This window comes from Odocoileus virginianus, chromosome 28, assembly GCF_023699985.2.
Source record: "Odocoileus virginianus isolate 20LAN1187 ecotype Illinois chromosome 28, Ovbor_1.2, whole genome shotgun sequence".
Lineage (NCBI taxonomy): Eukaryota > Metazoa > Chordata > Mammalia > Artiodactyla > Cervidae > Odocoileus > Odocoileus virginianus.
In genome coordinates this window covers 22,553,753-22,577,289 of record NC_069701.1, presented here as the reverse complement: position 1 = coordinate 22,577,289, position 23,537 = coordinate 22,553,753, and the positions used below count along the sequence as shown (strand labels likewise).

The following is a 23,537-nucleotide window of genomic DNA, read 5'->3' as shown; positions in this document are numbered from 1 at the left end:
AGGACGCCTGTCCCTCTCTCTGTGGCTTGGCTTCCTTAGAATCTGGAAGCCTCCAAGTCCAAGGACAAGTGCTACCATGAGCAAAGCAAAGGTGGCCTTTTTTCTCCTCTACCTTGGAAGTCACAGAGTGTCACTTTCACCCAACCGTGTTGGTCAAAGCAGTCACAGGTCTCCAGATTCACTAGAGGGAGCATCGATCCCACCTCTCAGGGGACAGGGCACCTTGGAGAAGACCATTCCGGATGGCGATGTTGTGGAGTCATCTTTGGAAAGTACATCTGCCCTGTCCTACCCTGCGCCTTGTCCAGCACGCTGAGACACAAGGCCCTCCTTGGTCCTCAACTGGAGGGTAAGTTTTGTGGAGACAGAGCTTGTCTGTCTCACTGACCACGTATCTCCTGTGCCCAGCACAGTGCTTGGCACAAAGGAAGCCCTTCTTTTCACTGGGGAACTCATGAGGGATCTGCTTGCCCAGCCCCGTATCTTGTCCTCTCCACCATCCCCGAATGCCCATTCCTCTCCCACTGGCTTTCTGGTCCCGCCACTCTGGGCCACTGACGTTTTCCTTGATGGACGTACCGCGCTCTCAGACCTCTCTGCCTTTTGCAGGTGGTTGCTCTCTCTCTCTGCATAAATCCCTCCCTGCTCCATTCCCACCCACCTGCTGCAGTCCTTTAAGAATCTGCTGAAGCTGGGAAGCCTTCCCTGACAGCACCAGCAGACGTCGGCTTCCCTCCGGTGGGTCCCAGGCAGCTGGTAATGCCTCCAGATGGCTCATCTCAGTTCCTTTTGCTTTGTCTCTTTGTGTGACTGACTGTCCCCTGGATTAGGATATCTGTGAGCTGAGGGATTGTGTCTTTTTATACCTACGTTTTGAACATCTTCTGCCAGACCTGCTGTATATGCTTGATGATGTGCTTGGAATGAAGGGAGAGAGAAAGAGGGTAACTATAATAGTGGTACCGCTGGTGCTGATAATAACGGCACCCAGTGTTTGTGGAGTACTTTTAATGTGGCAGGTGCTTTTCAGGTATTATATCATTGAATTCTTAGAGAAATCCTAGGAGGCCGATAACACTGTTATCCCCATTTTATACACATGGAAACTGTGGATAAAAGAGGCCACTTGTCCGAAGTCATCCAGCTACTAAGGGATGCAGCCAGTTTCAGGAAGCTTGAGGACTTGGTGTTGCCACCTGCTGGGTTTTAGGTTATAAAGATTTATCTTTATAAAGATATAAATCCTACCTTCAAGTGGATTAGTAGGTTAATAATGTGGGAGGTGACAGAGTATCTGCTGGCTAGACAATGTCTGTTTTGTTCCTGGTGCCAGGTTTGGAGAGGTTCAGAATCAGGCAAGGGTTGGTTTAGCGAAGGGTGACGAGCAAGGAAAAGGGTTTGAATGTCATAGAAATGTTCATAGAAGCTAGATCTGCTTGATAGGGAAAATGCTTAGAAGAGCAGTAGGTTTAAAAGGACCAAACTGAAACTGTAGGTTAGACTTCCATTTTTTTATTTCCTAAACACGAAGGTGACCATTAAAAAACATGCTGAAAATCAAAGCTGTCCAAAGTGGGCTGGGCTCATTGTAAGAATGTAAGCCTCCTATTCGGGAGAGTAATCAAGCAGAATCTGGAAACCTGTTTCCACACATTGCAGAAGGAATTCTTGCATGAGATGAGAAGCTGAGAGAAGGGACCTGTAAAAATTCTTCCCAGTGTAAGATTCAGGGTGTTCGGTTCCCATGGAAATCACTGAGGTTCTAATAAGGATGGAGCAGAGCTGGGTGTTGGGCTCAGAAGAAGGTCTCTTTGACAAGCCAGGTTTCTGCAGATCGCACCAGCCTGCGGGTGGTAGCCGGGCACCAAAGCTATTCCTTCTGAAAATGGTCTCACCCAAGCCCCCTTCAGATAAGCGCAAAAATCAGACCGCCTCCTTCCCTAGCTGCAGGTTCTGGACTGGCGGCTTTCGGAGGGGCTCTAGAGAATCACTGTCAGCTCAGTGACTGCACACCTGCCCAGATGTTCCTGAGAGTCACACTATCAGTTGTGTAATGAAATCAGTAGGTTTTTAAAGTGTGAAAAGGTTACAGTCTGGAGTAAGCTCGCTCTAATGATGCAAGGTTGGGGGTCTTTGCTTTGCCCCTGCTCTGTTTGAATGACTATTTCAGCCAATCCATCTCTCATTCTTATGAAAGTAGAAACCTTTGAACAAGTGGAAGCTGGAGAAAGTCAGGGATCCCGTTCCTTTGTCTGTGCAGCTGTTGTGACTGCAGCTCCTGCAGCCGTGATAGAAGGTAATTCGAGTATCCTGTAGACAACCAGCTTTTGCTTGATTTCTGCTCCGGAGGTCCCTGCCCGGTTCCGGCTCCCTCTCAGCCCGCCCTTCCCACCGGGGCATCCAGCTGCCCAGGGCTGCCCCGCCCCTCGCTCCTCACACCACCCTCCGCTCTGTCTGGCCCCAGGCTGGCCCATTTGCCTGGATGCTGGGCTCCTGGGCATCTCCTGCCCAAGTGAGCGCCTGCGCTCCAGCGGCGGCCTCGCTGGGGGAAGAGGCGCGCCTGTCCTCCGTGCAGACGCGCCTGTGGCACCGTCCAGATCCATACGTGTTGAATTCGAGGGGTAGTTTTTGCCTTTCCAGCTGAAGTCCCTGCTCTGCTGGTTTCACGTTTTACTCCTTTTTAGGAAAACCCCAGACAATGGGAATTCAGCCTCGGGACAACACGACTGCCTTCAGCTCAGGTTCAGGAGTCACTGAGAGTGGCGCTGACTTTGTTCCCTACATGGGGGACTCCGTTCATGCCATGCTGTCCCTTGAATGGGACCTGTGACCCCTCCTTCCAAGCCTTTTCTTACTAGCTTTCCCTGCATGGGGAGCCCCCAGCGTCCTAGAAGTCTTCCTTGAAGCCCTTAGCTAACATAGTCTGTGAATATATTTAACTTTTCTATATTCTAAGTAGGTGCAGGGATGTCTCACTTCTTTTGTATTCTCTAAATCCTTAAGACACATATTTATATTAAAACAACTTAAATCTGGGTTATTACTTATTCTTTCATTTAGTCCACCAAGAACATTTGTTAGGTACCTATCTCAAGAGTTCTAATCACAATCTAGGGACTGCGGGCAGTGAAGCAAAAATACAAGTTCAAAAACAATAAATATGATAATCATAATTATAATAGTACTGGTCCTGCATTTATTGAACTTGTTGAGAGACTGGAACACAAGGAGATAAATAGATGAAACAGTTATAACAAAATGGAAAATAAGGGAACCCGACATCAGTTTTATCATAAAAGATTTGCTGAACATGATTTATTGAGCACAAAAATGTATTAAAACGAAGACACAGCAGTGGCTACTTCCTAGGTGTGTTTCCTTGAGTAAATCACATAAGCTTTGAGTGTCAGTTCCTCATCTGAGAAATGCTCAAACCAAGTAATCTTGGGGACCTCCCCTCAACTCCTGATCTAATATTCCGTCCTTTTGTAAGACTGTGTATTACTGGTTTTCTTCTTCTTTTTTTTTTTTCCATTTATTTTTATTAGTTGGAGGCTAATTACTTTACACCATTACAGTAGTTTTTGTCATACATTGAAATGAATTAGCCATGGATTTACATGTATTCCCCATCCCGGTCCCCCCTCCCACCTCCCTCTCCACCCGATCCCTCTGGGTCTTCCCAATGCACCAGGCCCGAGCACTTGTCTCATGCACCCAACCTGGGCTGGTGATCTGTTTCACCCTAGATAATATACATGTTTCAATGCTGTTCTCTTGAAACATCCCACCCTCGCCTTCTCCCAGAGTCCACAAGTCTGTTCTATACATCTGAGTCTCTTTTTCTGTTTTGCATATAGGGTTATCACTGGTTTTCTTCTTAATGCCTGGTTGCATTTAAAGTTTTAGAGGTACAACCTTTTCAGGTTGGTATCCTAAGTGGGAGGTGGGGAAGATGATTTTTTAAAAAACATCTGATATTTCAACTCTAAGATGATAGAGAAGGCAGAGTATGGTGAAATGAGACCACTGCATGTCAGTGTAGAGATGAACACAGGGGTTTTTTTAAATTCTTCTCCATTATGGTCTATCACGATATTGAATCCAGTTCCCTGTGCTGTAGAGTAGGGCCCTGTTGTTTATCCATTCTGCATGTAATAGTTTGCACCTACTGTCCCCAAACTACCTAGCCATCCTTCCCCCGTGTCCCTGGTCCTTGGCAACCAGAAGTCTGTTCTCTGTGCCCATGAGTCTGTTTCTGTAGATAAGTTTAACATGTCATATTTTAAATGACACATACAGATGTTATCACATGGTATTTGTCTTTCTCTTTCTGCCTTACTTCGCTTGGTATGATCATCTCTAGTTTCACCTGTGTTGCTGTGAATGGCTTTATTTCATTCTCTTTTACGGCTGAGCAGTATCCCATCGCGTGTATGTGCCATGGCCTCTTTATCCATTCCTCTATTGACGGACGTTTAGGTTGCTTCCACGTCTTGGCTGTTGTAAATAGTGCTGTAATGAACATAGGGGTGCACGTATCTTTTTGAATTATGGTTTTCTCCAGATAAATGCCCAGGAGTAGGATTGCTGAATCATATGGCAACTCAAGCATGGTGTTTTCGTCATTGAGGAGCACATCATTTGGTTTTTGGAGTTTGTACCATGTTGGACCCCATGGGCACATTTTGGAGCAGGAGGGACTTTTACGAACTTTGGTAGCCAAGGACATTTTTCTCCGGCTCAGGGACTCGGGTATTATCTGCGTATGTCCAGTGGCCCTTGGTTTGTACATGAAGCCTTTTCACTTTAGGGTTTTCTTGTGTTTTTAAGGTTTTTGAGAATTTCAGCATGGCCTGTTTAAGTGATCTACCCAAGGAAAGGATTATGCAGTGCAGCTTTTTGGGGGGACGGGGTGACGCCCCAAGAGGTAGCCATGAGGTCTGCCTGCCATGGCCCAGGGCACGGGCTGGTTCCCTCCACGTGAAATGTGTCCGGGGCTACTGCTGGAACTGTGCAACGCATCTTAAGATAACCTCACTTAACATGGAGGGCTGGTGCCTACATAGTTCAGTCTGAACTCTCCAGAAGGAAAATGACTAGTTCCCCTCCTCACAAAACTTTAACTCGGTGTTTTTCGGATGTTTAATAAAAAAAAAAAAAAAATCGAATATCCATTAATGTAAAGGCATCACACTCTGAATTGGGAGGAGAGGGTGTGAGAATAAGAATAGGTGTGTCTTTAGAGAATTAATGTCTCTTTAGTAGTTCCACATGAACCAAAATTCTGTCAAACTTTATAGAACACCTTATAAAAACCTTGGGCCTTTTTAGTTGTTTGTTTAAAATGGTAGATTTATAACATCAGATATGCGTTTTCAAAGTCCTGGCCCTCCCCCGCTGTGGGCCCACTCCCGTGGAGAACCGCCGTTCCAGGCTGCCTGTGTCTTGTTTCTGAAGGTGACCGGTGTTCGTGGGCAAATGGAAAAGTGCGCAGGGTCAGACACCCTGTGTTGTCAGCTGTTGTGTCTACTGAGTTTGCCGGATTTAGTGGCAGGTAATTCGAGTATCCTTGTGGACACTCACTTTTGGCTTAATCCCTGTGTTTGAAGGCCAGAGGCCTATGTGCATATTTCTTTGTGGTTGGAAATATATTTATTGAATTCCATTTAGAGTGAGTGCCCAGAATAATGAGTTTCTTAGTGAAAATGTTACCTGGTAGAAATTTATCATCTAAGACCGCACAGTGAATCACTGTACATTTTACTTACTTTTTAAAAATATTTGTTTATTTTTGGCAGTGTCGCATCTTACTTGCGACATGCATCGGTCCTCTTCCGTTGTGGTGCATGGACTTCTCTCTAGTTGTGGCACATGGGGTTCAGTTGCCCCACCACATGTGGCCTCTTAATTCCCCAACCAGGGATGGAACCTGTGTCCCCTGCATTGGAAGGCAGATCCTTAACCACTGGACCGTCAAGGAAGAACCCCCTAGACATTTTAGATCCTTTGTGTTGGCACATGTAGGTCTGTGTGAACTGATTTACTTGCCCCAACCCAAGGCTTCCTGGCAGATACCTTCTCATCTCTCAAGTTGCCACTTGAGGGTTCCTTCCTCTGAGAAGCCTTTTCTGGCCCCGCCCCCTGGTCTGGTTCTTGCTGAAGCCCATGCATACATTCACAGGTCTGTTTCCCCCACCCAAACACTGAGCCCCTCAGGGCCAAGGAGTGGGTCTGATTCTTGTATCCCCAGCACCCAGGCCAGCACCAGCCTCTCAGCAGGGGCTGCATAAATATTTATTAAACAAATGACACCAGCTCAAAAGCGGGACCATCTCTAGGATAGCAGCCTGCATATGGCTCTAGTATGGTGCTTCCTGCATCCCCCCAGCTGTTTGCAGAAATCTTTGCTGAGGCTGGGTGATATCCCAAGGCCTGCTTTATGCCTCAGACTGCAGAAGAGCTTGCCTCCCAATTACATTAGTCACCTTGGTCCTTCTAGTATCAGTGAAAGTGAAAGTCGCTCAGTTGTGTCCGACTCTTTGTGACTCCATGGACTATAGAGTCCTTGGAATTCCCCAGGCCAGAATACTAGAGTGGGTAACTGTTCCCTTCTCCAGGGGATCTTCCCAATCCAGGGATCAAACCCAGGTCCCCCGCATTGCAGGCAGATTCTTTACTGTCTGAGCCACCAGGCAAACCCCTGCCTGTCCTCAGTACTGCTGGGCATTTCTTTCAGGTGGAGTCTAGGTAAGACAGGTGCCAACTGGCTTCTCCCCAGTTTGCTCGTGACTCTGATTATTACCAAGGGGTGTCTAGCAGGAACCAAAAGGGAAAGAGACTCTGGATGTCTGATTCCCACTGTCGGGAGCTCTCGTCATCTTGGAAAGGAAACACACAATCCTGAATGCTGGCACAGATTCTACCAACTTAAAGCGACAAGTGAAATTGCGTCGTAGGGTCGGGAGTCATGTCAGAAATCACGGGTGTGATAAAGTGTAGCAGCATCCAGAAGATTGGCAAGCATGTCCCAGTGCATGAGAAGTGCCTAGGAGGACAGACAGGTTCTCTTGACCAAGCAGAAGGCTGTTTCAGGGTAAGGGCATCTAGTTATGATGCCCCTGCTAAGCCTTCCACAGATGGCCCTGGTACGCTATGTTCTCTCCTGTCCCTTCCCAGTCTGGGCTTCCACAGTTGGACTTAGGCCTGAAAGTCCACAACCAAGTGATACTTTAGAAGGGCCGTAAAGTTCTAAAAACTTATCAGGCATCAATCTGAGGTGGAGAGGCCATTAGGAATCAGGAATCAGGTACTCTTGCTACGCACATTGCTCCCATAATATACAAGGCCAAGACTAGTTACTGTGAGGATTAGAGATTTAAGTCACTGTTACACTATAGCCACATTTTGGTGACTCTTGAACTCTTAGGGAAGCTGAGGTCAGTCTAGCTCACCAGGGTTCCAGATTTAAGGCCGCATTTCTGAAAGCTTGATCCTGACTACAAGAAAATTATTTAACAGATAAAGAAAGGAAGTGTGGAAGGAAGGAAGGAAGGGAGAGAAGGAGGGATGGGGAGAGGGAGAGAAATTGACTTACACGTCTGTTAAAAATACAGGTTTGAGGGAAGGGATGAATGGGGGAGACAGGACATCTTTAAAGCAATAAAACATTATGTGTATGAGACTGTGACAGTGGATACATATCATTATGCGTTTGTCAGAACCCTTAGAGCACAATGTAATGTAAACTATGGACTTTGGTTAATAATACATCGATATGATGGATGGTAATGTTAGTTGTTAGTATCAAAATAATTATTAGTATCAAATAGTAATGTGTCAGTATTAGTTTATCAGTTTTAATAAATGTACCACATTGATACAAGATGTTAGGGGAAAAAAAGATGTTAGGGGAAACTGGTAGTAGGGGGGAAGGAGTTTAATAACTCTGTATTTTCCTCTGAAATTTCTCTGTAAACCTCAAAATGCTCTTAAAATAAAAGGTCTATTTAAAAATGCAGGGTTTGGGCCCCACTAATGGCATTCTGCATCTGTGAAGCTGGGGCCTTGAAGTCTGCATTTTTCTCAGGTTCCCCAGATGATTTGGGTATATTCTCAGGTTTGAGAATTCCTGGATATCAGTCAATCTCCTTTCACCATCTGTTTCATTCCAAGAAAGAGCTTAAAGGGGCTTTGTCTAGAGAGCTGTCTCCTGTGTGCTAGAATGTGTTTCATCTTTCAATAGGTGGACAAAAAGCTTCCTGCTCGTGCTAGAAATACTTGCTGCAATCCCACACTGACAGTTGAACCACAATAAAGAGAATTCTGGCCAGACCAAATTCCAGACATGGGGACTGTCAAATTTCCAAAGCGTGCAGCCTTTCTTCAGAAGGGTGCCCTGCCAACGCCCATTTTAAACAAGCATAGTTACAGGTTGTAATGAAAAATTTATGTGTGTGTGTTTATTTCAGTGGGCTTCCCTAGTGGCTCAGTTGTAAAGAATCCGTCTGCCAGTGCAAGAGACTCGGGTTTGATCCCTGGGTCAGAAAGATCCCCTGGAGAAGGAAATGGCAACCCACTCCAGTATTCTTGCCTGGGAAATCCCATGGACAGAGGAGCCTGGTGGGCTACAGTTCATGGGGTTTCAAAGAGTCAGACACGACTTAACGACTAAACAACAAAAATTTATTTCAATAGGAATGATAAATAAGGGTTAATTGTTGCAATCCTGGGCTTTCTGTGTGATTGTATATTTTATTAGTACAATTACAGGTTCTTAAAAATATGTGTATAGATCCTTAGTCAAGTTAAACCAAAATTCTCTGGCAGTCAACGCTAGATGGAATTTCATTAAGCTTGTGAAAATCCATGTTGCATTTTGCAGAAGATGCGAGAACCATAAGAGCGTGTTTCATCACCACGCAGGAACTTTACCACTTGCTCAGTCTCTCCTCTGCTGGAAGTTTGGTGGGGGCAAGCCCAAACCCACAGCAGTGATAAACTCGAGTCCGTATGCTAAAATTCAAGGTGACTTGTGAGTTATAGCAATGCCATGTGCCACTGCTGCGTCCATTTACAGCAAATATTTTGCTATTTGTAAACTATATATGTTGAAGGGACAGACCCAGCTAGGATCCACTTCTGCCCTAACTCCATAGAGGGGCCACTAACACGGGGCCAGGTTGGGTTAGGTGAGGGTGGTGGACTGTGAACTAACTAGAACTGGATACTCATTTTGTCCATATGCGAGGTCGACCTCCATGGCTTTCACCGGTTTCTCTAAGGAATCCACAACTCAAGAAGATTTAGAAATTTCTGCTTTAGATAATGATTTCTAGGCTATTTTTGGTTGTGTCAAAAAAGAGCTTGTTCCTCTGTTAGACATTGTATTTGTTTTTTAAACATATATGTGCTTTCTCACTGAAATACTGTGTATACTGTAATACCTGCCTACACCCAGGATTTACAAGTGACATGATAAGAAATAAAACAGGAGCATTTTAGTTTTCATCACTGTGGGTCACGTTATGCCCCCCACTAGGGAGACCACTGCCTGAGGTCGTGGCTTTCCATTCTTTCATGCACATTAGAACCTCCTAGAGTCCTTGTTGAACTGCAGAATCTGATTCAGTAGGACTAGGGTACCATACTTCTAGTAAGTTGCCAAGTGATGCTGAAGCTACTGGTTCAGTGGTAGGTAGAGGGTGAGGCAGGTGTTGATGTTTGTGGCATGACCCCGACAGCATGCCTTTTTCTCTCTCCAAGCAGCTTTGCAGCAGCAGCTAGCTTTTGGAAATAAAGTCTGTGACATCACTTTCCCCACTGACATTTAACAGGGCCCCCTGGGGCCTTCTGACTCCTCCTCCTCTCAGGCCTGCCTTTTCCCAGCTCTTACCTCTGTCCCCATTACCTGCCAGGGTTGAGCTCTTGCCTGACTAGCTTAGCAACATCTTTGCAGCGCTCCCCAGAGAGGTATGCTCTGGTGACGAAGTAGCCAGCGTAGGCTTCAGACCTCCTCACTTCTGTCACAGACTCGCTTTCCTGCTGCACCAGGGTCAGAGAATTGAGCCCAGACTTCTGGCTCCCTTCACAGCCAGGACTGACTCGGTAAAATGGAGTGAGATGCAGATGAGCCGTGGAAGGTGCGGGTGCCCCTGGAGCTGTGGATGCTCCAGGTCGGCGGCTCCTGGCCGTTGAAGGAACTTGCCTGCAGTGAAAGTGACATCTATCTGCCATGGCCCTGTTCTGTGCTCTGAGCCAAGGTGGGTGTTCTAGGAGTGAGCGAAATAATGGCAGATTCTGCTAGAGAGGAAAACTTAAGTCTCATATCCTCCTTAAAAGTGCAAGATACCAGCTTGGGGATTTCCTGGAGAAGGGGCCTTCCTAGAGCACAGCGGGAGGCGGTGCCCCATCCCTGCACTGGGCAGACGGGTAGGAAACTGGTCCTGTGGGTCCGCACCTCCTCCTCTCCCTCTGCCGGCGGGATTGTTGGAGGACTCTCCCAAAACACATGAACACCATAGAAATATTTCTTGATTATTCGTGTTGCCAATCTGGATTATTTATGCGTCAAGTCATGTTATTGCAGGGAGACCTAACCAAGAAAGACACTCGAACCTTAGACTTTTTCTCCAGAGGCTGCCGTGGGTTTTGTTTCATTGCATGTCAGTTTGGGATGATCCATGAGAGGGCTTCCCTGGTGGTTCAGATGGTAAAGGATCTGCCTGCAATGCCAGAGACCTGGTTTCGACACCTGGGTCAGGAAGATCCCCTGGAGAAGGGAATGGCAACCCACTCCAGTATTCTTGCCTGGAGAATTCCATGAACAGAGAAGCCTAGAGGGCTACAGTCTATGGGGTCGCAAAGAGTCAGATACAGCTGAGCAACTAACACTCACTCACACACACAGACACACACAGGATAGAGAAGGAGCAGCACCATGTTCTTTGATTAGGATTCACCTTTATTTGGTTTTTGTGTTAAAGCTGTGTAGTGGGTAAGATCTGAGAATTGCTCTGTGATATATGTTTCTTGTCATTGAAGGTGGAGGCAGCAGGGGGTGGCTTGGTAAATGAAATGTGTGGTATTTGTCTCAGCTTTTATGCCTAAAAACTGAGGGCAAAGTGGTTCCCATAGTAAAATCTTAAGTGCTTAAATTTTAGTGCTTCAGTCTTCTTCTTCTTCTTATTTTGCTAGAGAGGAAAACTCAACTCTTGTAAGTCTCCCAAAAAGAATACTGAAAAATTTTAAAAATCTGGTTTTTTCCCCCAACCATATTTTTGCATTTCAAATGTGTCTTCTCCACTTAAGCTAAACGTAGCAGATTGTTTTCTGTCACTAAGATCGACTTTCTTCAAAAGGATTCGGGCAGCTTTGTTAGACTCACTTGTGTCCTTCTATGACCCAGAGTGGAGTTTATTCATCGCACTTCTAAGAGGCTCTGAACTAAAGGGATCCTTTTACAGGTTTGTCTAGAAACTCAATTTACATCCTAATAAACTTCAAATATAAATGTCAGGCCTATTGTCATGGAGTGAAGAGCACTGTGAAAGCATTTGTTGTTTGAGGACTTGGCTGCTGCTGAAACTCAAATGCAAGGACTTTTCAGCAGCCCACATCATTTTCTTTAACCTTATACGACAAAGTATGTGTTGATATGTATGTTCATATATTTATATTGATGTTGGCAGGGAATAGCTTCTATGTATGCAATTATTTTATTCCATTTTTCTTTGCTATGTTCACATTTAAACCAAAAGTGTGTCCAAAAAACACAGACATGCTGCCATGTCTTTGAAGAAAAGTAATCACTTAGGCTTGATTTTTTTTTTCTGTTTGTATTGCTTTCATTTTTTGCATCTGAGAGTTTTTCATTTTTTTATGTTGTGCTCTAATAGGAATACACTGGACTCTGTCAAGTACAAATTGCTTTCCCTTCCCTTCTCTTACCTCCCCCAATTCTTGACAAAAGGTGATTTGCTTTGCGATTATCGAGAGCCTTTTTATGTTCCTTATGGTCTATGTTGGGAAATTTGGGAACAAGAGGTCCTCTGTCCCCCTTCTGAAGGTGACTCATGCCAATTTCACTTGTTCGACATTGGTGCCTCACCACACACATTTCAAGGAGACGAGATCTGTCGACAGCGCTGGACTCAGAATCTAGCGTGTTTGTTCTGACAGGTCCTATGAGATTCCAGAGCTTTTCCATAGCTCCCGTCAGTTACTCAGGATGCACCTATCCTGTTGAGAAAGCTCCTTGTCCTAGGCCTGTTGCCTTCACAGGTCTCCTTTAGTTGGAGGGATGGTGAGGTCTACTCTGCAAGTCTGATCATTCCCCGAAGGTCTGGGGTGCCTCGGATGGGATCCAGACCAGTAGTATGTTATGGAAAATCTACAGGAGGAAATATCAGTGAGACATTGCTCACCAAAAAGAGAGTGTTGAATGGTGGGGGTATCGAAAAGTCAGTGTTCTCTTTCAAACGAAAGCCAGAGCCTGTTATTCCTGGGCTTACCACCTTCATAGCTGACCCAGCTTCCAGACAAAGGTCTCAGCCCCTCCTAGCCCCCAAGCCCTTCCTGACTGGGCCCCCGTCCCCTTGCAGCCCATCTCCTGTCTTTGTTCCTGCTGTTCTGGCAGCAGTGAACTACTTCCCATCCTCTTACTTTCCTCTTAGCTTTTGTACATGTCATCTATGTGCCTAGGTGGATCCTCCTCCTTTGACTGGCAAACTCCTGTGCACCCTTCAAAGGCCAACTTAAATCGCATCCCTCTGTGACCTCCGTCTCCTGTGTGTGCAGAGCCTGTCATGCATCTATCTGTACCGTACATCTGTCTCCTACCAGTTATCATGTGGTAGGAGAGCTGCCTACTTACATGTCTGAGAGCCTTGTCAATGTTGAGCTTCACCAGGGCAGGGCAGGAATGAGGTCTCTCTAATCCCAGCCTGGCATAGAGCCTGGTACACAATATTTGTGGAACTGGAAGGGGAGGAGGGACTGCAGTGTCAGTACTGAGTGACACAGGCCATCACTGCTTCTTATAGTAACAGTTGTTGTTCAATCACTAAGTCGTGTCCGACTCTTTGCAACCCCGTGAACTGCAGCACACCAGGCTTCCCTGTCCACCATCTCCTGCAGTTTGCTCAAACTCATGTCCGTTGAGTCGGTGATGCCATCCAACCATCTCATCCATTGTCGCCCCCTTCTCCCCCGCCTTCCCTCTTTCCCAGCATCAGGGTCTTTTCCAGTGAGTTGGTTCTTTGCATCAGGTGGTCAAAGTATCCGAGCTTTAGCTTCAGCATCAGTCCTTCCAATGAATATTCAGGGTTGATCTCCTAAAGGGCTCCTGAGGTGGCAGACCCTCGGCATTATAATGTCTCAGTCAACCCACCATGGCCCTATGAGATTAATCAGTAGTTTCAACTATCCTGCAGATAAGGAAGCGGAAACCTGGAGAAATTACCCGCCCCCAAAAGTGACAAAGCTAGAATTTGAACCCATCTACCTGCGCAGTGATCTTGACCTGTTTCATTGTCTTCCTCTAAAAAATAGAGATAAAAGTAACACTTGATAAGGCTCTTTTGAAGATGTCAGGATTTCTGTGAGGCACTTAGCACAGCATCTGGCCAGCATCAGTAACCCTTAGTACTTGCTAACAACGATGCACACAAGGGCCGTCAGCTAGGGTGAGGCTGGGAAGACTGAACCCAGGACTCACTGATGACACAGCCATGCTCCTAATTCAGATGCTCATGAGCCTCCCCAGCCTTGAAAAGCAAGAAAAACACCCACAGACACCCTGGCTCTTTAACAGAGGCTCCTGCTGTCCATCCAGGGGCCTCTGGGGAAGCAACAGAAGGTGGAGGATAGTGTTGAAATTGTGCAGGTGCTTGGTGGCTTAGCCAGGACCCCAGCAAGCAAACATTAGGATGTTACCAGCACCTCATTAGGCTCCAGCACTAATGATTTATTTCTCCAAGGAGAAGGAAAGTGCGGCCCTGGTGCTCAGGGATTTGGTCCCTAGATCAGCTGGTTACTTTCCTTGTGACCTCAGGCAACTCGTTGCATCTCCACCCAAAGCAAGTTTCTGATAAAGCTCGCAAGATGGGACCCAGCCATCCCACCCAGCCTCCTGAGCCTTCAGGACCACAAACGTTTTCACCCTTCTGCTCACGGGCTAGTGCAACACACCAGTGACTGCTTCGTCTCTAAATTATGCTTCCTTAAACTGAACTGATGGACGTTTATATTAATGTATTCAGTAGCCAATTCCTACGAAATTTGGGTTGAACCAAAGTATGTGTATTTTTCATTGTGACCAGAAGAGTTATTTAAAGATATAGTCAGGGCTTTTTATACTATATTTGGTGGAATAATAATTATAGAAATAAGAAATTTAAGTTCTTGAGTGTGAGACTAGTTCAACTGACAGCCATATTCAGTGCTGTACTATCTTGCAGTGAGAGGACACAGAATTTATTTTGAATATTATTTTAAAAATTATGATTTCATACATTTTTACAAACCTATGGAGGAAGAGGTAAACGCTCTCTTTTCCTTAACCACTTCCTCCTGATTCCTCCCTCCCCCCGCCTCTCTCTCTCACACACACACACACATACATACATGCATAAAATGAATGGAATAGATTTGTAAGGAAACTGGATCGTATCACGCTGGTAGCATTCAGCTCTGGCTTTCAGTCTTTGGTCCATTTGAGAAGGCAGAGGATCCTGATGTATCCTTCACTCCTCCACCACCACCCCATCTCTCTGCCTAAACAAAATCAGAATTCCCAGTAGCAACTGACAAGCTAAGTCAGACTATCCAGTCACACAGTCACATCTCTCCAAGGCCCCCCACCTTCATCAATGGTCAGTTTTTGACACCTTGCACCTGGCAATACCAGGCTGCAGCACATCTCAGCATTCCAGCTCTGGAAGCTGACCAACCTCTGCTCTTGGCCTTCACAGAAAGCCAGGGCTGTATATGTGTGGGACTCCATCTACATGCCCAGGTACGTGTAATTGCCCAACCGCGTGTGTTGTTTCACCAGCAGTAAAAAAAAAAATCCAGCAGGGAAATGAATGCTTTAATTAGTTTGTTTGTCCTTTGACAAGATCTTCCCAGTTGAAAAATTTTTGTTTATCTCTATGGCTGAGTGGGCTTTGCTAAAATCGAAATTAACCGCCTTGCTTAATGGTACAGCAGATTGTGTTTTGAACAGCTTCCATGGAAATCTCCTTGAAAGGACATTTGATCTAGAAAGTCTAGCCTCTGGCAGAGTTACTGCGTTTTGGTGTAGGTCCTTTTTTTCCTCCTTATGCTAATTGTAGGATGCACACATGGAGCTCGCCACTGGATCCTGGGTGGCTGTATCTATTGGGTGAGTGGGTTGATGGATGGACAGACGGACAGATGGGTTGACTGGCAGGTGCTCAGTCATGTCTGAACCTTTGTGGCACCATGGACTTGAGCCCATCAGACTCTTTTATCCACGGGATTTTCCAGGCAAGAAAACTGGAGTGGTTGCCACTTTCTCCTCCAGGGGATCTTCCTGACCCAGGGATCTTCCCGACCCAGGGATCGAACCCACACCTCCTACACTGGCAGGCAGATTCTTTACCACTAGTGCTACATGGGAAGCCCCTGACTAGCAGGTAGACAGTTTAATTGCCATATGACTTAGATGTCAAATTTTCTTACGTTTCAGAGGAAGAAAAACCTGTAACTGGTTTCCTCCCAAAATGTTCTTGCTAAACTTCACCCTATGACCGTGTCTTTGGATTTCATTCAACAAAAACAATACTTGTTAAGCGCTTAGGATGTGTTAAGATGTGGAATATAGATTTGAACAAAATAAAATAGTCCCTTCTCAAAGAGCTTGCTATCTAGTATGGGGAACCAAGAATCAAAAAGTCATACACGGGGTTTTCCTGGTGGCTCAATGGGAAAGAATCCACCTGCCAATGCAGGAGATACATGTTCAATCTCTGACCGTGGGAGATCTCACATTCTGTGGAGCAACTAAGCCCTTATACCACAACTACTGAAGCCTGAGTCCCAGAGCCTGTGCTCTGCAACGAGAGAAGCCACCGCAATAAGAAGCCTTCACGCCACAGCTAGAGAAAAACCCTTGCAGTAGCAAAGACCCAGCACAGTCAACAATAAATGAATAAAAAATTTTAAAGTCATTACTGCTGCTGCTAAGTCACTTCAGTCGTGTCTGACTCTGTGCATACCCACAGACGGCAGCCCACCAGGCTCCCTGGTCCCCGGGATTCTCCAGGCAAGAACACTGGAGTGGGTTGCCATTTCCTTGTCCATTGCATGAAAGTGAAAAGTGAAAGTAAAGTCGCTTAGTCGTGTCCGACTCTTAGCGACCCCATGGACTGCAGCCACCAGGCTCCTCCATCCATGGGATTTTCCAGGCAAGAGTACTGGAGTGGAATGCCATTGCTCTCTCCATTACACAAATAATTCTTTAACTATAGCTATGATGGCTGAACTCCAATATTTTGGTCACCTCATGTGAAGAGTTGACTCATTGGAAAAGACCCTGATGCTGGGAGGGATTGGAGGCAGGAGGAGAAGAGGACGACAGAGGATGAGATGGCTGGATGGCATCACTGACTCGATGGTCATGAGTTTGAGTAAACTCCGGGAGTTGGTGATGGACAGGGAGGCCTGGTGTGCTGCGATTCATAAGGTTGAAAAGAGTCGGACACGACTGAGCGACTGAACTGAACTGAACTGAATGATGGCTGGAATTTTTTGGTTTTTCTTCTTTCTTCTTTATTGAGGCCTAAGTCAAATACCATAAAATTCTTTTTATTTTCTTTAATTTTTAAAATTTTTATTTATTTATTCTTGGCTGCACTGGGTCTTTGTTGCTGCGCATGGGTTTTCTCTAGTTGCGGAGAGGGAGAATGGCTCTCTATTTGTGGTGTGCAGGCTGCTATTTATTGTGGTGGCTTCTTTTGTCACAGAGCTTGGGCTGTAGAGTGCAGGCTCAGTAGTTGTGCCTCCGCAAGGAGATCTTCCCAGAGCAGGGGTCAAACCCGGGTCCCTTGCATTGGCAAGTGGATTCTTATCCACTAGACCACCACAAGTCCCTAAAATTCATCATTTTAAAGTGTACAATTAAACCACAAACAATTGGTTTGGCTGACTTCAACAGATATTCCATTATGTTGGCTTTGTGATCATTAATGTCACAAATAGGGGGTGAAAGGGGCCACCAGAGAAGTCAGCTCAGATGTGGTATCCTGGAAGCTGCCCTGAGGGAGAGTTCTTCCGACCCAAAGCAGAAGCTCCTCACCCAAGACAGCTCCCGTGAGAACTTTCTTCTGTGACCCTACTGGTTCCGGAAAACTTCCACAGCATCCTTTAAGTCCATTTTTCTAAGAATAGATTCCAAGAAGTTCCTAAGCTAGACATAGAAGAATCTCAAGTATTGAGAACCCTCAGGATCTACCCCATATATTCTAAAGCCAAGATACCAAAGGCAGTGAAACATTCCATGATGTACTAACAGCTCAGCTGACTGTTGCAGCAAAATAATTACTCATTCATTGGTCTTCTCATGCCCTGTTACTGGACTTGAAAAGTAAATCGCTTGCATTTGCAGATGCGTTGCAAGTCTGATGGGGCCCATGGGGGAATTAAAGGGCTCTGAGCTTGATTTCTGGCTCTGCTAAAGTTCTGCTTTGCATTCTCCTCTGGAGACGGGGATGATGGCACAAGCAGTCTCCTCTAAGGGGTGTCTTGGAGTAACCAGAGTGGGTGAAGTAAAGCTGCTTTGGACCTGAAGTACTTCATCATGCATGCATGCTTAACCTCTCAGTCATGTGCGGTAGCCCGCCAGGCTCCTCTGTCCATGGGATTTCTCATTTCCTCCTGGGAGGAACGGGTTGCCATTTCCTCCTCCAGTGGATCTTCCTGACCCAGGGATCGAACCCATGTCACTTTCATCTCCTGCACGCAGATTCTTTACCACTGAACCACCTGGGAAGCCAAACTACTTGCTACTGGTAGCCAGTCTTTCAGGAGCTGATCTGATTGGTGGATAGTCAGCTATCTATACAGAAAGTCTCAGGGGTCTTCCCTTCCTATGACAACACTGATTTCATAGGAAGATAACTCTGTGGCATCAACTTGAAGTTTAGAGAAGTAACATTACTGTTATTCAGAGAGCTTGGGACACCCCCTAAGACATCAGTATCAAAGGTGAAATTTACCATTGCACATACTTTAAGATAATCACTATCTTTTTGTTTATGTGATCTTATACAAATTATAGAGCACTTTGATACTCCTTATCTCTCTAATTCCCATGCCCATCTGATGATGCAGGAAGAATGTGATATTCACAGAGTTTAGATGAAAAAATCCAGGACTTGCCCATGATGACAAAGCTGGCTCTTGTATCCTCCATTTTTTCTTACCATCCTTCTTAAAATCTTGCCTACTTTTTCCCCTGCGCTGTTCTGTAATATTTTCCCCTACGATTTGCCAGTGACTTGTCAGTTCCCTTCACAGTACTTAGGTGAAACACCTGCTTGTATAATTGCTGACATTAAAAAAAATGTCATGAATGCATCTGACAGTTAATTTTTTCACTAGTTCCCTTCTGCTCCATAGATCCCTGTGAGTTTGGGTTAATTAATCTGAGTTTTATTTTTGCTAGCAAGCTGGTGATCCTTTGGGTTGAATCAGCTGAGTTACCTCTAGGCTGTGATCAGTGACAGAACCTCCGGAAAGCCTTGGTTCCTTCCATCTTAGGGCACAGGATGGCCATGCACAGGGCTTCTCGATATGAACGGCAAGATGGTCCATGACTTGTCCTTAACCAGATATTTGCATCATCCCTTTCTCCTTTCAAAGGTACATGACCGATGGTGGACTTGGCCTCTACACCCGCCGCCTGAACCGGCTTCCTGATGGGATGGCTGTGGTGCGGGAGACCCTGCAAAGAAACACCTCCCTGGGCCTCGGAGACGCTGACAGGTAAGCCTGCTCCACTTGGGGTGGCCCAGATGTGGAGGTGACTCCAGTGGGGCCTGAGAAATGAGGGCAGTCCCAGTGAGAGCCAGTGTATGCTGCTTTAACCCACCAGAGGCTGGGAGGCCTTGAAGCCAGGCCTGAGGTTAGGAGCTGGTTCAGCAGGTGGAAGAGGGGCCTGACCAGCTCTTGCATTCTGCTTCTGGGTGGCGGTTGGTGGTTCTCATAGCAAGAACCCAGGGAGTTCGGGCTGGGAAGGTTTTTGTTGTTGTTTTACTGTTGCTACTGCATCTTCATCAGTTCAGCAAGCCCTGGGGATCTGCTCTGCTTCCTCCATTAGCCAGCTTTCTAGGTATTGCATCTTGGAAGGAGCAGAGTCCCTGGTGATGCACAGAAGTTCTGTGCAGAAGAGAGCTCCCCTGGCCGTGGCTGAGCAGGCTTCCCCATAAGTCTCTGTTGCTGGTGACAAGAGACAGGGCTTAACCATGTAGTTTTTACACTGCATGCTGAGTAGTTGTCATGATTGGGCTTGACCAGTCTTCATTGCTTCGGAGACAAAGAAGAGCTCCAGAAAACTCTATAATAAAGAAGAATATTTGGCCTACAAGTTTCTAGTCTTTGACACAAGCCGATTCTGTGACCATGAACTATCTGTTAAGGAAGGGGTTTGGGCTGTATGGTTTCCAATATCCCTTCCAGCTCTGATGTGCTGTATTTCTGGATTTCAGTACCCTTTAATGATCTGATTGTTGAAGAATTTTTTCTGGCATACTTGACCTCTTGCCACATCTGGGTTGATGAGACAAAACATGGAATTTCAATGTGAGCAGTTTGAAATCTCTCTGTTCTTTTTGGAGGCGAGGTCTCATGTGTCAGAAGGCCAAATATTTGTTGCACCAAACCAGCTTCTTGCATTTCTCTTAACAGGACATAGTTTCTAACAGAGAGTGAGATGACTTCTGTAGTTCCCTGGCTTCAGAGAAATAGGGCAGCATTATTAAAGAGACAGACCCTGAAGTTTCCCCCGGAAATGGAATTTGCTGAAAAGGAATCTTCACCTTCTCTTGGGAAAGGCTTGGAGGCTTGGGCTGGTGTGAAGAGTGCTGAATTAACTGTCAGGAACTTGGCACCTGCCCAAGGCCTAGACTCAGCCACCAACTCAACTGTGTCCTTCTCAGAGTCCTCTCAGCATCCAAGGTAGTGATTTATACCAGAGATGACTAAAGACTTACCACTGAGGTGCCAATTCAAGTCAGCTTTTTTCCTGTGATTTTATTTAAAGTATTGGTTTAAAAATTCTTTAGTAAGATAAACCGTTTGAGAACAACTCTAAGGCTAAAACTCTCTATGACCAAAATCTTTAGAGTAAATATCAGCAAAAGAAAAATCAGTTGTTGTAACACCCCCATTGGCGTGTTCACAGCTTATTAAATTATGTTATTTATTGGTATTCTCTTGTAAACATGGAATTGCTCAGTAAATCTATTAGCATAAAGTGATGGCCTTACAAGGTACATTTCCCCTTGTAGCAAAAGCAGTGTCTGCACTAGGCAGTTTAATTTAATGCTTCAATGCAGGGTTAATGGAATGATTATAGATCACAGCTGAGCTTGCTTTTGCTTTTGGAGGTGGGAGATTTGGGTTTGGGCTGGAAAGATGGGTGGCATTTGTTTTGTTGTTCCAGCTCAGTCTCCACATTTAACAAAACAGACAACAGTGTCTTCTGGTTTTCCCCAAACTGGAATTGCTCAGGTGTGATCATTTAAGACTAAATGGATAATGAGCCAACTTTTAAAGAAAGAATTCAGGTGGCTTAAAAAAAAAGATTTGATAATGCTCATACATTTTCTATTTTATGTAAGTTTGGACCTGTAGGCAGTGAGATATTCTGTATTACTCTTTTTTTTTTTAATACTATGCTGTCATTTATTTATTATTTTTATTTATTTATTTTTGGCTGTGCTGGGTCTTCATTGCCGCACCCGGGTTTTCTCTAATTGCAATGAGTGGGGACTATTCTGTAGTTGAGATGCGTGGGCTTCTCATTGCGGCGGCTTCCCTTCTTGCAGAGCACGAGGCTCTAGAGCTTGTGGGCTTCAGTGGCGGTGGCGCACGGGCTTAGTTGGTCTGCAGCATGTGGGATCTTCCTGGACCAGAGATCGAGTCTGTGTCCCCTGCCTTGGCAGGCAGATTCTTAACCCCTGGACCACCAGGGAAGCTCCCATATTTGGATATGTTAAATTACTTTTTTCAAAGTTAGTGTGAACAGGCCATAATAATGCTTTATCTTTGGCTCAGTTGAAAGAGTAGTAGATTGGTTTCTTTCAAGTTCTTCATGTAAGCGTGCATACTAAGTTGCTTCAGTAATGTCCAACTCCTTGTGACTCTATGAACTATAGCCTGCCAGGCTCCTCTATCCATGGGATTCTCCAGGCAAGATAGTGGAGTGGGTTGCCATGCCCTCCTCCAGGAGATCTTCCAACCCAGGGATCTAACCCAAGTCTCTTAGGTCTCTTGTCAGATGGGTTCTTTACCATTAGCGTCACCTGGGAGGCCCTGTTCTTGTAAATCTTCCCAAAACTATGTTCAAAATGAGTGTTCCACAAAGTGCAAGGCTAACATTATTGGTACAGAAATAATTTTAGATGGTAGACAGGGAAATACTTCTTTTTAACAGTTATATTTTAATTAAAAAAAAATACTCTTGCATCTAGCATCTCTCAAACTCATAATTTTACACACATTTCTTAGGGTCAGGATAGTGTAGACTTGGAACAATTTAATGCGAAATATCGAGGAATAATATCACAGATGGTGTGCAGATATATTAAAAAATAAAAAGTACTATGTACATGGCTGCAGGCTAGGTAATCCTTTTCCTATCCCTGTAACTAGAAATAAGTTGTTTAAGTAATTTAGACAAGTGAAAAAAAAATGCAAAGAACCTTTCCAGAAGTCTTCCCTTCTAACCTGAAAAAAGAGCTAAAATACTTCCATGAACGTTTTTTTTTTTTTTAATAAAAAGCTCAGTCCTTACGGATTCACACACAAGCAGTAAATTACATGAGTTCTACAAAAGAAATAGGAAACAAACTGAGAGATGATTTCTGATGAGACCTCAGCAAAGGGATGGCCAGCCCAAGGGCAGATCAGCTCACTGTGCAAGCGGGAAAACATCGCTGACCTTGGCCCTTCATCCCTAGAGGACAGCGCTCCCAGGGGAGCACCCACCCACTCCACCGGCAGGCTGAGGCTGTTGGTGGCAGGATGTGGCTGGGCTATCTTCAGGGCTATTGAAAGTAACTGATAGGAATGTGCACCTTCGGAGCCTGGGAGACAGCCCATGTCTGCTGGTGAGTCTCGTGTGTCACCAGCTGGCTCCTGAGAAATAATAAATGACGATCGTGAATTCAGGATGCCAGGCCTGCCCTTGATCTCCTGTCACTCTTTAGGATTGCCACCCATGGGCTCTTGTTTTTACCTGATAGTCATCGGGGCGACTTTCAGCAAACTAGGGCCCGCCGGCTCTGAAGGAAGGATCAAAAGGGGCAAGCGGAGGTGGCTTATTACAAGCTCTTGGCCCCAGATGACAGACACGTAAAGAGACCTGTGACATGGAGGTCTAGCAGGCTGGGAGGAGGAAGGGATACAGCAAGCAAGGCCCAGGGGCTGAGCTCACAGCCACAGGGTTTGTGGAGCTCCGGCCGCTTGCAGGCACTGCTGTCTCCTGGGACCCCGTCGGAAGACTGAGTGCTTTCAAAGATTAAAGCTCAGCTCTGGGAAGGTTTCCACTCTCGGGTCCCTTTCTCTGTCCCTTGAAAGCATGCCGTGACCCTTTCCCGCACGCGTGGTGCTGTAGTGTGCAGTGGGTTGAGGCAGTTAGATGCTCCTCCCAAGGTCACGTACCTGTCCTGAGAGCACGTGGAGGACAGAAGCCAGGCATGTGCATATGGATCCCAAGCAAGACTTCTCAGTTACTTGATAACTTTGTTCTCAGCCCTTAAAACACCAATTGCTTTTGTTAATTTGGTTTTGTCGCTAAGTCATGTCCGACTCTTGTGACCCCACGGACTGTAGCCTGCCAGGTTTGTCTGTCCATGGGATTTTCCAGGCTAGAATATTAGAGTGGGTTGTCATTTTCTTCTCCTGTGAATCTTCCTGACCCAGGAGTTGAACCCAGGTCTCCTGCATTGCAGGTGGATTCTTGACTGACTGAGCTACGATTTAGGTAATAAGAAAAATAGAAAAAAAACAAACTAATGCCACATGGTAAAACATCAGCCTGAGACTTGAACAAAAATGAAAATTGCCCTCTAACATCACCAAACATAAAGGAGAAACTGTTTTTTTTTTTTTTTCCCCTTGTTAAATTACAAGATTTTCTTTGCCCTCCAAATTCTGTACAGTTTACTTACGGAGATGGCTTTTCAGTTGGGCTTCAGTCATTGTACAACTTGACTGTCTGCATTTGGGACCCAGGCCTCAGTGCTCAGAGCTATCCCAGCTTCAGCTTGAACAGGGAGTCCTGCAGTGTG

At 45.6% G+C, this 23,537-nt stretch overlaps 1 protein-coding gene across 9 annotated transcripts in view; it reads left to right on the top strand.

Annotated features, from left to right (window-relative positions):
- NAV2 (neuron navigator 2) overlaps positions 1 to 23,537 on the top strand; it is a 783,526-nt gene that overhangs the window by 637,592 nt on the left and 122,397 nt on the right. For all 9 annotated transcript variants that reach the window (XR_011484330.1, XM_070457299.1, XM_070457298.1 and 6 more), the window contains one exon: positions 18,886 to 19,008. Coding sequence is in view for 8 of the 9 variants with exons in the window: in XM_070457299.1 (XP_070313400.1) it covers positions 18,886 to 19,008 (123 nt within the window). In the remaining variant the exon portion in view is untranslated. The remainder of the gene's footprint in view (positions 1 to 18,885; positions 19,009 to 23,537) is intronic.